The 14,687-nt window shown below is 38.7% G+C and overlaps 1 protein-coding gene across 1 annotated transcript; it reads right to left on the minus strand.

Moving 5' to 3' along the window:
- Positions 1 to 9,249: 9,249 nt before the first annotated feature.
- Positions 9,250 to 13,489, minus strand: STT3B (staurosporin and temperature sensitive 3-like b). Its single transcript, XM_078583935.1, has 6 exons — positions 12,325 to 13,489; positions 11,720 to 12,256; positions 10,500 to 10,954; positions 10,307 to 10,429; positions 9,665 to 9,724; positions 9,250 to 9,574 (listed from the first exon to the last, which is right to left on the minus strand). Exons 1-6 carry the CDS (start codon positions 13,198 to 13,200, stop codon positions 9,445 to 9,447), a joined length of 2,181 nt encoding a protein of 726 aa, XP_078440061.1. The 5' UTR covers positions 13,201 to 13,489; the 3' UTR covers positions 9,250 to 9,444.
- Positions 13,490 to 14,687: the final 1,198 nt, after the last annotated feature.

The raw sequence follows: 14,687 nt of genomic DNA on the forward strand, positions 1-14,687 counted from the left end.
CTCTTTTTCTCTTCCCCCCCCCCCCCCCTCTCTCTCTCTCTCGCGAACCGTGTTGGACCATGAGGAATCAGACTCGACCGGCGACGACTTGTCTAGGAAACTACCCTTTCTCTTCCAGTGCCACTAGAAAAGTCTACAAAGGGAAAAGACAACCATGATCCACTTCAGGGCGAGGAGAAAAATATACCCGGAAAGCAAAGAATAGCCAAACTAGTTCTTATAAAAAGATATTAGACTAGAGAAGAAAAATCATATCGAACATTTTGTGGTTGAAATGAATTTTGGAATAAAATTTAATAGGAATCTGGATCAAATAATGACATGGCCTGGAAGCCAATTACATATTTCATACCTCATTGAGAATTTTTTTAATACAATTCATACTCATTGTTATTCAAGTGTGATTGTCTAATGAAGTGAAAAATATGTAAAATAGTGAGCGAATTATGAGGCGATGATGCTATAACGATTACTTGTCTTCAAACATGTATAATAAACATTTATTCATTGGATATTTGGCAATTACATTGACTATCATGATATAATTCACTATACGTTCCTACTGATATGATGCGGATGGCTCACCTCACAACTCCCTGTGGACATACACGAAGGAGAGATAATGGGTTCTCTTTGAGGAAAGAGTTGACTAAATTAGTTCATATGAATCCCAGAGTTGATTAATTTAATGGTTGTTAAAGTGCTATTCAGACGTGAGGCACCGATGACATGTGGTGGATAGATGGTTGTACTTAGACGATAACCCAAAAGTCTCTAATCATGGGATTCCAAAGAGACTTACCTTGGATGATTAAACAAGTCTGCAAAGAAGACTATGTGGTGAAGATGAAATTGTTCGTCCTTGGTATAAGAGGAGACACATCAAGGAAGTCGACAAATTGAGGAGGAAAAAGCCTATGGAAATATCTGAAAGAGGGATTACTGGTGTTTTCCCATACAGAAGTCCTTACTAGAATGACTGATGCAGGATGACTAGGTGATGCAGGGTAGGAAAGACTATTTAGTGTAGACTAGGATAAATCAGACCACAATTCACATGATTGGATTCGAAGATTTAAGTCCAGTGCAGATACTCATTATGCAGCCCCTTTCCTCGTCGAGGGTGGGAGTACTGTCTTACAACCTCCGTGGTGAAAATGAAGCAACAATTTCAATAAATCAAACGGTCGATCACTAGAAAATTCAAAGGCCTAATCAAGCAATCGCGAGAAGATTCAAAAGCCAAATCAGCTAATCCGACGGCGGTGGAAAAACAATCGAGGAACACCGAATGAAGAACACCGACACCAAAGATGATAGAATTTACCTCAGCACTAGAGCAGTGCGTCGTGCTCCCTTATGCAATTCGACAGGGTGTCGCGGATTTAACTGCGTGGTCACTTGGCGGCAGTTCAAGGGGGGAGTCGCCCCCTTGTGGGGTTTGGGGCAACGCCCCGAAACCTAAATGGTAAAAGAGGTGGGCTATTGCAGGACGAAGAATCTGAAGGCCTGAATGCTGATCGTAGGGGTCGCGTGGGCGAATGGCTGCGCACGGCTGCCGCGTGGGTTGGCTACTGTGCGCGATGGCCGCGTGGGCGGGTGGCTACGTGCGGCGGGCGCAGAAAGTGGCCTGCGCGCAGTGGGCGCGGGCGGATGGCCTGCGTGCGCTGGTGGAAGGCATGTGCATGCACGTAGACGCGGGCGGGCGTCTACGCATTGCAGGTGCAGGCGATGGCCTGTGCACGTGGGCGCGGCCAGGTGGCCTGCGCATGGTAGACGCAGGCGGGCGGCTCTGCGTGCGAAGGGCATGGCAGATGATCATGTTCGTGATAGGCGCTGGAGACTGATGGCCTTCCTTGATGGCGTTAACGACGGCAGGAGGCGGCGGCGGCGGCTCAGGAGGGACGACGGCTACGGCAAACGTCTTTTTAGAAGAAGAAACTTTAATTCCAAAAGAAATTCACCAAGTTTTTCTTAAAACATTGGCCTATGTATAGGCCTTGTAGGAAAGAGAAAATAAGATAACTGTTAATTAAAAATTCTAATGTTAAAGGACGTTGGCGACATGTCGACGTGTCATGCCAACAGAAGATTCTGAAGTTGTCATTGGCGACGCGTCTTTGCTGGATGTCTCATGTGAAAGTGGAGGCACGTCCTGTACTTGTGCGTTGTCATGGTCGCCATCAATGAGTAATTTTGGTTTGACAATTGACCACGCCCAAGTTATCCATGGTGTGCTGCGTACATGAGGGATTATAGGTACTTGTTAATTGATGTCAGATATGCTCCATAGAAATTTTAATGTAAACCCTTGTACCTTCTATAATGTGCAGTGTAGCTTGTTACCTCATGTGCCGACAAATCAACCAATTGATTGGTTTAAATCAATTCATAAGAATTAACCTATATGTTAGAGATAGTTATTTAATTGAGTTATTCAATAAATATTTATTTGGCTAATGGAGTGATGAACTATACTATTACATGGGTTTTGAGGGTCACACATGTATTGTTAACTGGGCATTGGAAGATATACTTATAAGTATAAGGGTTTTTATGAAAGTTCTCGATAACCCATACTGAAAGTATAAATTAACTCAAAGTCCTAGACAAGACACACCCAAACGAGTTTCTCCTTAGTTATTTCCCTTATTCTCCTTTCTCCTTGAGCATATTCCTCTTCTACTGCAACTTGAATGGTGATAAGATATTCTCAGACCTTTGATGGCAATAATTGAGAAAAACGAGGAGATCCAAAGTGTCACGTATTACATTGACATGTTTAGAAGACAAACATTTGCGCAACTTGAGATTAATCATTTGAAGGACCACAAAGTAAAAGATTCAATTCGGTGTAAGGTGATACAACTATCAGTGTTTTGATTTTACTTTTATTGGTCCAATTCAATTTCTAAGTTTTCTGCTGCATTAATCTCATCTCCAACATTGATCATGGACAAACTCAAAATTGGATAGAGACAAAATGGGGACATAATTTGGGAAGATATTGCATAGGGGCTGGAGGTTAATAAGATAAGGGAAACAAGAAATCAATCAGGATTTAATTTATCTTACAACTGAATTGAACCCAAGTTCTAACAGTTTTGACGTAAAATTATTTTTAATGATGCATGTTTATTGGAATAGTATTTGAAATTCTAGGGCTCATGGTAAAGCCTTTGAAGGTAGTGGATGAAAAGGAGTTGACTCAAGGTCATGAAAGCATAGGTGCTGGAGGCAAATGAACTAAATCCCCAATTTTCGAAGGCAAGGTTGTCCTAAAGTAGAATTGTTTTGATGCCCCAATTAAAAGGGTTGAGGGGTTAATGCGCAATATTTCTGAGTGGATATATTGAGATTTAGGCTGTGGGGAAAATATAATAGCCAAGATAGGATTAGGGATTAGCATGAACTGAATTAAATCTCTTTGTTTGATTTTGTGATATTATACATTTGCTACCTCATTACTTGAAATATTATATATTATTTTAGTTCTACTAAGTAACTAGTTAGTATTTCGTATAACGCCTATGACCTTTTCAATTAACCACTTAAATCCTCTCTTATGTTGTCCTTGTTCATTAGAAAAAAATAAATAAATATAGAATACCTGTAATTGCCTTTCTCTATCTCAAATTCGAAATTTCCAAGCACTTGATTGCCTCCATCATTAGAAATATTATACAATTAGTAAATATATAATTAATGCCATCATCAACATAAGTCAATCAGTTTATAACAATTAAATGACATCTTAAAACCTACAATAACATATATTAAAAATCCATTTTGGAATTCTTAAACTTTAAAAAATCCATTTTTGACAAAGCATATTCACCCTGATAATAGATCAAAATTTTTCATGAGCTCAAATTTTTTTCTACAATCATCAGAAAATTATAAAAATCTAATTATCATGAAACAAGAATAAGATCAAGGGAATTTATCTCATCAGGAATCATGCGTCTTGAGCCAACAAGTGACTTTGATCAATTGTTTATGTGACACATGGAAATCACACAAATAATTCTTTAATATGTGTTTTGATGATTGGTCAAAGTAATGCATGCCTCAACAAGGGTTTTGATCAAGCACAAAAGGTCTTCAATCAGCTAGTTGATTAATTTTAAGTGCACATCAAATAGCCATCCATAGTTCTATTTAAATGCTACTTAGTTTTGACTGTTTGGTAAACAAGTCAAACCACTGATTTAAGACTTGGATTTTCTATGACATGAGGATAAACATAATCTCTAAAAATGTTGAATTATTTCCCTAAATTTCAGCTCATTTGATTGGTTTAATAACTTCGTCGAATTCCTCCTTGCAATCCCTGGGGCACTTAAGGCCGAATTTATTGATGATTCAATGAAATTAATAACATGAAGGTATTGATATCAGTTGGGGAAATATTTAGTCAAATGATGTAGTAAACATACCTGAAAATTTAAGATTATTTAAAGCTAAAATCGGAGGCATAACATCTAGTTGTTTACTCGTAACAATTGAGAGGTATTTTGAACTTACGGAAAAATATTAACTATAAAAATTCAAAATTAAAAGGATTAGTGTTTCATATTTTCTAATCATAATCAATACATATGAATGTTGGACTTTTGATAATATACCATTATGCCTTTTAAAATTTCTAAGCCCATATATACAGTTTTGAGCCTAATTTCAAACTCCCCTTCTCCTTACTCTTTGAAAATTGCAATCCAAAGTCTAGAGAGATCTTTCACTCCCTGAAGTAAGTTTCAAGAAGTTTTTCAGAATTTCTTCAAGAGGAAATTTTTTGCTAACATCACTCTAAGTCTATAGAACATGTAATCTTGGTTTTTGGTACTTGGTGTTTCAAGATCCAAAGAAAGAAGACTGGCCTTCAAATTTCACACATCCACGACGTTGTGATAAGAATGAAGAAGATATTTTGGTTTTAAGCACCAAAGTCAAGCACGAATCAATGAGTTTCATCTAAAGAGAAACATGGAGGAGAAGAGGACTTGAGGAAGAAGACCACAAACATGGAGGCATTTCTAGGTGGAAGCCCTAATTACATTTTCAAAATATATCTCTCGAGTAATTAATTTCTGATCTAAAAATATTCTTGTTGAAATTCATGACATTAGACCTTCTCTTGAATACTACTTGAGTGATTATTGCTGAGGAAAAATACATATTGTTCATAAATATATTGTTATTGCTAGATCCTTGTGGTCAGTTAGGTTAGGGCATATCATCACATGGGGACGGATAGCCCCGAACATCACAAGGATTAGCCTAAGTAGTCTAAAAAGAAATGTGTCTCCCAATTCCTCTACCTCATTTCCTAGGTAGAAAATGATGGAAAATATATGTGGCTGGCAAGCCAATCACACATTCAACATCTCGTTCGATGTTCATGAATAGAACATACTCATTATAGTGCACATGTGATGTGTATAATGAAGTCCATGAAACATGATTAGACTTAGTGAATTATGATGAGATCATAATACGAAGATCACTAGTCTTTAAGCATGTGTTCTAAACATTCCTTTTCAAAGGATAAACGAGACGAACATCAAAGTATCCAGATAGAATAACACTATCTAGCCTCACTCATATGATGAGTATGGCCAGCCCCGTAGCCATTAGTGTGGAGACAACAAGGATAGATATTGGGTGCTCTTTAGTGAAAAGAGTTCACTGAATTGATCCATACAAATCCCTGAATGGTATCATACCAAACTGTCAGTCAGGTTGATTCACGTCACGGTTGTGTAAGTGGTCCTTAGACCTGAGACACCAAAGATGTCTTGTGGATGGACAGTTGTACTTTGGCGATGGCCAACGAGTCTCTAATCATGGGATTCTAAATGGTCTTAGTTCGGGTACATCAAAAAGTTCACGAAGACGATTGAGTGGTCAAGATGGGATCGTCCACCCTAAGTATAAGAGGAGACAACTCAGGGAAGATGATGTGATGAAGTCCTTGGCCAAGGTAGTGAAATATTGGAGAAGAGTTCTCCAATGATTTCCGAATGTATCAGTACTAACTCACATGATCGATTAGGATTTGATAGTTGACCATACCCTAAGTCGTCCACAGAGCGTCAAGTGGATGAGGGATTATACATACATGGTAACTGATGATGAACAAGTTCCATGAGTGAGTCGATACACACTCCTTTGTATTTTCTAGGACATGAGGTGTAGCTTGGCACCCCACATGTCGGAGACTCGACCCATCGATTGTGTTAAATTGATCCGACATTAATTAATCTATATGATGATATAGTTAATTAATTTGGAAGGCCAATAAAGGTTATTGGGCTGCTGGAGTGGTTAACTAGACTGATACATGGGCCTAGAGGGTTACACGCAAATGGTCTTTTGGACGTCGGAAGATATGCTTAAGTTTTGTGGGTTTTTATGAAAAATACCCACTTAGTATAAATAGGGAAAGGCCCTGAACGAAATTCGCCCAGGCCAGAATTGTTCATGGGCCTTTCCCCTTCTTCTCCCATCTCCCAACACCCCCTCTCCCTCCCTGATGTGATCGGGACGATGTAACGATGTCGATGGAGAAAGAACAGGGTCTTCAACGAGAAGGATGAGATCCGACGTGCTGAGGACCGCATGGATACGTCTAGAGGCTGCACACATGAGCAGCTCAACTCGACTCACTCTAGGATCCAAGAAATCACGGATGCGATCCGTGGAAAGGTACTTTGTTTCAATGTTTTTATTGATGTTGTTCGATTCGTTCAAGTCTTCCGCTGCGAATCGTTTTGATTTTGTTCATCCATGTCAAGGCCTATAGAAACCCACAGAAAACTCCTAGGATAATTAAAATAAAAAATAATATATCTAGAGAACTAAATTCGCTCCCCTCTTAGGTTATTCCTTAGCCACTTAAACTAACAATAAGGTACTAAAACCATATGAGAAATGTTCTCATGAAAGACATTTGTCACAATCCTTTGGCAAGAGGAACATCAATCATGGGGTTTGTTCTGGTATGATTGATAAATAAATTTTGATGCAGTCTTAGCACATGAATAATGTAGGAGCACAACTTGAATCCATAAGCCTTGCTCCATTGGAAGCATCCATGTCCTGGATCTAGAGTTCTAGGTTCTCTAACCCTTGAGTCCAAAAGGCGGTTGTGCTTGAGTTCAGAACAACTAGAACGATCTATAACAAAGAGAACATTTCAACATTCTTCCTTCAAGGGTATATGGGGCCTCATATATGCCACTAAAGGTTCAGGGCCATCCATAATAACAGTACCCTTGAAAAGATAACTTACAACATTGGAAAAAACAACTTTGACAAGATAAACAAGAGATCAAAAGCTTGACAGGCCAGGGCAGAGATATGCTGTAGATTTTGGGGCCTTTAGAATATGTCAAAAGATGTTGTGTGGATCAAGAAGATCTTGGCAAAACAAAGTATACTTCCTACACCTCTATTAGATGTGTAGAGATATTGTACGGATTCTGGCAGAAGAAGAATCCATTAGATGACTCTTTTAGATAAAAATCTATAAGAGTATTTTGTGGGTCTGTGGTACTTTCTTGCATATCTTTTCAGCTTCTAGAAGGATTAAATCTCGGGCCACCAGTTGCTAATGTGCCTCAAGAAATGGGCTTCTGGGCTACATCTAGTATGGACACTTTCTTTCACAACTAGTGACTTTCTATCTACGTCTGTAGACATTTTTTATCTCTTGTTTAATTTTCCAAAAATAGCAGCTAACTGATTATCAAACTAGAGTTTCAGCTTTAGTTTAATCACGTTAAGAACCCTAGATCTATTGGTAAATTTCTTCAGCTAATGTTTATTATTATATCATAAAAATAGGGTATGAATTCCCCTATGTTTGAAGAGGCTAGGAAGGCTTTTTTGTTCACTTTTCCACAATATAGGTCTTTCTTCCAGCAAAGAACCTTAGCCTAAAGTAGATTTACTATCAATGCATCCATTAAAAAATGAATCAAATTACCAATTATCTTCAAATGTTATGATCATACACCCTTGGGTAATTTTAAAATATATCATGACTCTCTTGGCTGCCTTAAAATGTTACTGGCTAAATTACATTATGTATCGACAAGCATCCCAACTACGTGTGCAATATCCAGTCATGTAAAAAATTGTGCATAATTGGTATTTCTTAGAAGGAATTTCATAAAAATGATTCGTATGGAATCATTTGGTCTGTACTATCTCCTTTAGCTAAGCATATATTGATTAGTTCACATTTGTGTATGCTTTGTCTTTTAAGAAACCTTTAAATGTTACTCTTCTGTGAGAAGACCGAAATACCTTGATATAAAATTTGAAATTGATGAATGATTAAGGGCTTCACCAAAATCATTCATGTCAAAATGACAACAAGAAATTGCTGATATCATAAAAATAAGTCATATAATTTATTCGCAATCAATATTATATTAATATGAAACACAAGAAATTATAATAAAATGATGATAAGGTTTCTTAAGCCTGCAATTTATTTATTTAGTTGAAATTGCAATTGTTTGTACCATATAGATTGTCTCATCAATATCTCCACTGAAAAATGACAGTAGTTACATCCGTCTGATGTGACCCAAGATTAAAATGTTTTTCTAGTGAAGTTATAATTGTAGAAGAGTCTTCCAATGAAATTGGAGAGAATATCTCTGTGTAATCAATGCATTTCCAGTGAGCAAACCTTTGTTTCAACGACACAAGTATTATGTCTTTCTGTAACCCTTTAAAGCCCTTTTGGTTTTCATCAAAACACTAAGTTGAGTGTTTATTTATCTTTTATTGGTTTCACTTGAAGCAGCAAAGTGACATCGTATTGAAAAAAAAATATTCAAGCCAAGGTCAATTGCTTGAAGACTTGGAATTCATATTTTCTTTCCTCAACACAATTATAGAATACCAAAAATATACCCTCTTTTTCCACAGTCGCCAACCTAATGTTCACCCCAACCCTTTCTGAAGGCTTCAGAACAACCCCACGACCATAGTCAAGGTAACTAGATGTGTATATTTAAATTTTATTATTTTCATTACTCAATTATGCTTTGAACTGCTTCGCAAACTCTGTTACAATAACAATAACATTAATATTCAAAAGATACCCAATTTTTCATGATATGTAACAATCAGCAGTTCAAAATTAACCTGATGAACGACTCATAAGAATTGGATTCATTTTAAATAATGCGTGCAGTATATTGTTATTTTTAACTAATGGGCAAATGGGTGTAAGGAAAAAAACTATCATAAAGGGTGAGCTCGCTGTGGAGGGATGAGAAGAAATTCTAATTTGGACAAAAGAGGCCATCTCTAGCTTATAAGGGGAAAACGTCGTCAACAGATCATAGGCCGTCGTCTGAAGGAAGAGATGAATCCTACTACCTACCAAAAACATGGGCCGTGGATCTTCTAAGTTCTTCAGAGTCAACGCCTGTTGCTAGGGGGTTTGACTTTGTATATCCTCACAATCCAGTTTGACGTGGTATAAGCCTCCTCCAGATGCTCAAGCGTAACGTTCCTGTTCCCAATCACCGCTCCTCTTGCTCGGTCATAGCTGCGTTGAGCAGAGGAAATAAAACCATGTCTTTCACAATTTGCCAAAAAGATTCCAATAATAAACGAAACCTGATGAAAAATGATTTACCCAGGGGGCTTGCCATATTCTGTGATCATCTCCCCAAAGCGGAAGTAACATAACTTGTACCTGTAAATATCCGAATCGAAGAGATGAGTAGGATTGATCTTGTAATCGATCTTTCTGCTCACAGCTCTCAGAAGTGAAAAAATAAAAGTGAAAAAAGAAAATCCAAGTAAAGAGAAAGCAGTGTATGACTTTTATTTCATAGAATAAAATGACTGGTAAAAAAGAAGAATACAAATGAGAAAACAAGAAAAAGTAGAACGCATAGCTCAAGCTGAAAATTATTCGGTAACACAATGTGAGGTTTCTTGACAGCGCATAAGTACAAAATATTTTAAAAAGGAAATTCATGGTGAGACTAGAAGTCTTGTTAGGAAAGGAATTGATATTTACAAAGAAGAGATAAAAGTGAAGAAACGAAGGCATAATTCTGGCGTAAAATGATTTGCTTCGGTTCAAGGAATTGAATAATTGCCAGGCAAAGAAATTTTCGAAAGAACTACCATAATTAAGAGAGTTCATCACAACACGAGAAGTGTAAATAGGATGTAATCTCGTCTCAGAAATTATAAAAACAAATCAAATCAGCTAAAAAAACTTTAAAAGTAGAATTATTTCTCTTCCAATAAATCATTTGATGCTTACATTAGGCAATTCAGCATCTTCGGAGCTGCTCCTTTGTCAACACGATACTCCCCATTTACAAGATAGTCTGGTTCTTTGATGACAGGGAAAACCCCACCGCCTATTCGCACCATCCACAAAAACCTAGAAAACCGAAATCCATCAATAATTTCCCATAATGAAATCAAATCATGAAAGGCGGCTATGCTCTTACTTATTAATGTCATCAGACGAATATCCAGTAACTCCTCCGAAAACTACAAGAACATAACTCACATCCAGGGACTGCATAATTTCGTAAGCCTCATCCTCATAAGATGACATGGCTCTCCCAACAGTGGCAATGTGGGTGTTATTCCATGTATTGTTATCCACTATGACTGTCCTGTTACCCATGGCAGTGATCTGGTAGCCATAGTCCCACCATGACATGACCTTAGCATCGGGAGGCGTATTTTGCCTCAGCCAGAAGTAAGCTTCGCGATAGTCATCAAAAATAACCCTGCTGCCACCGGCCCCCCGTGCCGCTAGCACGATAGATGGAGAAGAGTAAGCCTCAGAAGTCACCCACGTACAGTGAATAGCATATCTAGTGAGCAGATAGAAGGCTCCAAGGAGAAGGGCATGGGCAACGTTCTGCTGGAACGGAAGGGATTGATCGAGTGAAGCCTGCAAAGTTTCAGACAAGTATGAATTGTAATGTGGGTCGTGAGGAGAAAATGACTCAAAGCAATACATAACATCCTTGAACAACTGAATTAGTGTCAGACTACACAGAAAAAAAGTTCTTTATTGACCTTCCTAGTTAAAGATACAGATCGGCACTGGTCAGCATCCTATCAACTGCCAACACCAACCACCACTGTCAAGATTGAAGACACCGTTGATGTTTTTGGGGGTTGCTGATGTCAATATTGATGTTGATCGGGATACTGTTGACCAGTACCAAGGAATTTGACACTGACAAGACAAGATTGTCAGTGTTAACATCCACAGTCAACGGGACAGACTGAACCTCATGTTACAGGGCTTGGCAGAATGAAAAATTCTTCCACTACAAGATTTTAAGATGAACCCAGGAACCGAACATGTTTCTTTAAATGATAAATGACTGAGATATAACTTTATTACACACTAGAACGTGAAATAATGAATGGAAAGCTACCCGGAAATTATTCTGAAAAACAAAGGGATACTGAAGGGAATGAATCAACAAATAACTTCATCTAGAAAAGGATGGACGACAGTAGGAAAGCATGTTTATAGTGAAATCACCTACGCTTGTTAAATATAATCATGCACATAGTAAAATCACGTTTATAGTCCTTTGTCCAGAAAAATGGACGACAGAAGGAAAACATGTTTATATTGAAATCATGTAAATACTTAACAAAACAAACGGTAAAACAGGATCATGGCGAGTATAATACACACCTTAAGCGATGCCTTTGTATGGCTGGCTCCCTTGCCAGAACTTGTCGGCTGACTTTTGCTCCTTGAACGCGCAACAGAAGCCAAATTTTTTACTGTAGCAGATATAGCAATAGCCCCAAGCATACACATAGCCGGCGCAGCCACCAGTATAAGCCGGACCATAACCCCGGCAAAATACATGCTTGTGAGGCCGTACATCACAATGAATATCGTGGCATCAGTCAACCGCTTAAAGCAAAAGTATAAACCGGCAGGAAACAACAGAAGAAGGATATGGAAGTCAAACATAAACGACGACCAAGCCGTCGGTTGATGCTCCGATACGGATGCAATTATCGGGATATGATCCTTCGCATAAGTGGGATCCAGTAAAGAGTAAAATCTTCCAGTCCAAGGGGAAATGTATCCAGATGCTGTTCCCACTCCCAGTGCAAGAGCACCAACCCCAACAGCCAACGTGACAGTAATTTTCAAGAAAGACTGGAACAGCTTGGCATCATTCAGCATATACTTAACCCAGTCCAAGAAATAAAACATCTGTACATAATAAAATAACCATCAATAATGCAAATTCAGCTATTGTTGAGAGAACATTTAAATTCTACCTGCATCAAGAAGAAGACCCCAAGAGCAGCCATATGCTCTCCAGACTGCACATGCTGAAACCCAACAAAGCGTATCTGCATGGCGAGAAGCATTCCAAGTATATACATGCAATTATAAGCCACATAAAGCCGCATGGAGTACCTCCCAGTGACCAGAAGAACAAGCACATAAAGAGGGATCAAATTGATGATAAAAACATAACCTCCCCAAGCAGAAACCATATAGAAATACCCAAATGCGGCCCCAAGAGACCAAGCAAGGGAGCCAGTGTTCACTGCCTTGACGAACAAGAAGAAGGTGAAGAGCAAGGCAAAGATGGCGACCCCTTCATTGTCATAGGAACCAGCAACAGATCTTGAGATGTAACCAGGGCAGATGGCGACGAGGGCGGCGAAGACTAGCCCGGCGCCGGAGTCCCAGACCTCTTTCCCGAAGAAATAGGCCACAATTGTGGTGTTAGCGGCGAAGAACGGGGCAGTGAGCACGCATACTTCCCTTATGTGGGCACTGAACCGGAGGAATCGAAGAGTCCAGTAGATGATTGCAGCGGTAACCATGAGCCCCGGGTAGAGCGTTCCGCCGACGATCCGGCCAAGTGGGTACCAGCTCTCGTAATCGAACCAGTTCCAGAACTCGTAGAATCCGTTCTCGGTGAGGAAGAGTGTAGTTCTGTAGTTGAAGTAAGGGTCGAATTCGTGGATCATGGACTCGTATCGGAGAACGCTGAAGAGGCGGATGGAGAAGGCGAGGAGGTAGACGAGGCAGAGGGCGGAGACTCGGATTAGGAGTTCTTGCTGCTTTATCTTCAGCTTGAGGGATCCGAGGGCGAAGGGCAGGCCGCTGATCTTCGCTCCGTCCTCCGATTTGGCGGCCATGGCGGAAATGGCAGATCTTGAGGAGGGTTGCCCTCGGTTTGGGGAAATTCGACGGATCAGCGGGTAAATCTGATCATTGTCGTCGCGAAGGAAAAACCCTAGCTTTGATCTCGCCGAAGCTCCGAGCTCTGGGGCGAGAGAGAGGATTCAAAAGCTTCAAACTTTGCCGACTGGGGATTGTCGACGAGGGTAATTCTTGCTCTTGAGCGCCTGCGATTCTGGATCGAAGGAAGAACAGGGAAAACTGGGATGGGAAGAGTGTGACAGTGTGTGTGTGAGAGCGAGGTAAGATCTGGGACTTGGCCTATTTAACTATTTACGGTAAATGTGGGTTTATAAATTTGGCTTGTTTAGTGTATAATGGATTTATGTGGTCATTGTTGAGTATAGGAACCAACTAAGAGCATTAAATGAGCCTGCCTCACTGAGATGAATTGTTTATTGGAAGTCCTTAGTGAAAAACTCTCTGGTTGTTTCTCAGTTTGTTCCTTTCCTGTTTTCTATTTGATCAAGAACATGATTTTTTGGTTTTATTGTTCGATTAAATGGTCAAAGTCAAGGGACATGTTAATGGGTATCATGTACAACATTTGATGTAGCATAATAGTCAAGCTAGTATTGAATTCAGACCAAATCAATCCATGATATGGGAGTACTCCTTTTGACGATTCTCGTCTAGCTTAAATCTTTCTCCATATATCTTCATATGGATTTTTTCAGAAGTATATGCAGACTCAACAAGGTCAGCTGTGAGTTGACTTTTTATTTGACTCGAAATGAGTAATTAGAAGTGTTGGCTAACATAATTTATATGGGTCCTTTCATAAACTCCATTAAAAAGCTTCAGGTAGACCCTCTTCAATTTTTGGACTCTCATATTGTAAACATCGCAAAAGGATAAAAATCAAAACTTCTCGTCTCATGATAGTTTGATCCCACAAAGAAGTTAATTAGATTGTGCTATTCCCAAGGAAGACCATCTGATCAGTCTCACATAGTTGCAGATTGAGGATCCAGATAAAATGGCCATTGGATGTCTTACACAGTTAGTAATGACTTATATATCATTTGTAGTGTATTTTTTTATACATTATTATGTCAATTACAACTCTCATATATTTTATTTTCTATCAGTTTATTTTTACTGTTTAAATATTCATGTTGAGATGCCCCTATTAAATCCCTGTGGATAAATGATTTATATCTCTTTATAATATCATGAAATTAATTTAAAATAATTAATATTTATTACATTATATTTTCTTCAGCAATTTTTACACTCATATAATTATCACTAATTCATTCTTAACTGTTGTTATTTTTATCTAATGGAAATATTTTTTGTCAAAACAAATGATTGATAAGTATATTGAGTTTAGGGAATAATTATTTTTTTTAAATGAAAAATTAGTGCTAATTTCTTGCTCTTGGAGAAAAAACCAGGATGTCCATCGAATGGCCTTGTGGAAATCCTAAAGGGTTCATAA

This window comes from Wolffia australiana, chromosome 12 (assembly GCF_029677425.1).
Source record: "Wolffia australiana isolate 7733 chromosome 12, ASM2967742v1".
NCBI lineage: Eukaryota > Viridiplantae > Streptophyta > Magnoliopsida > Alismatales > Araceae > Wolffia > Wolffia australiana.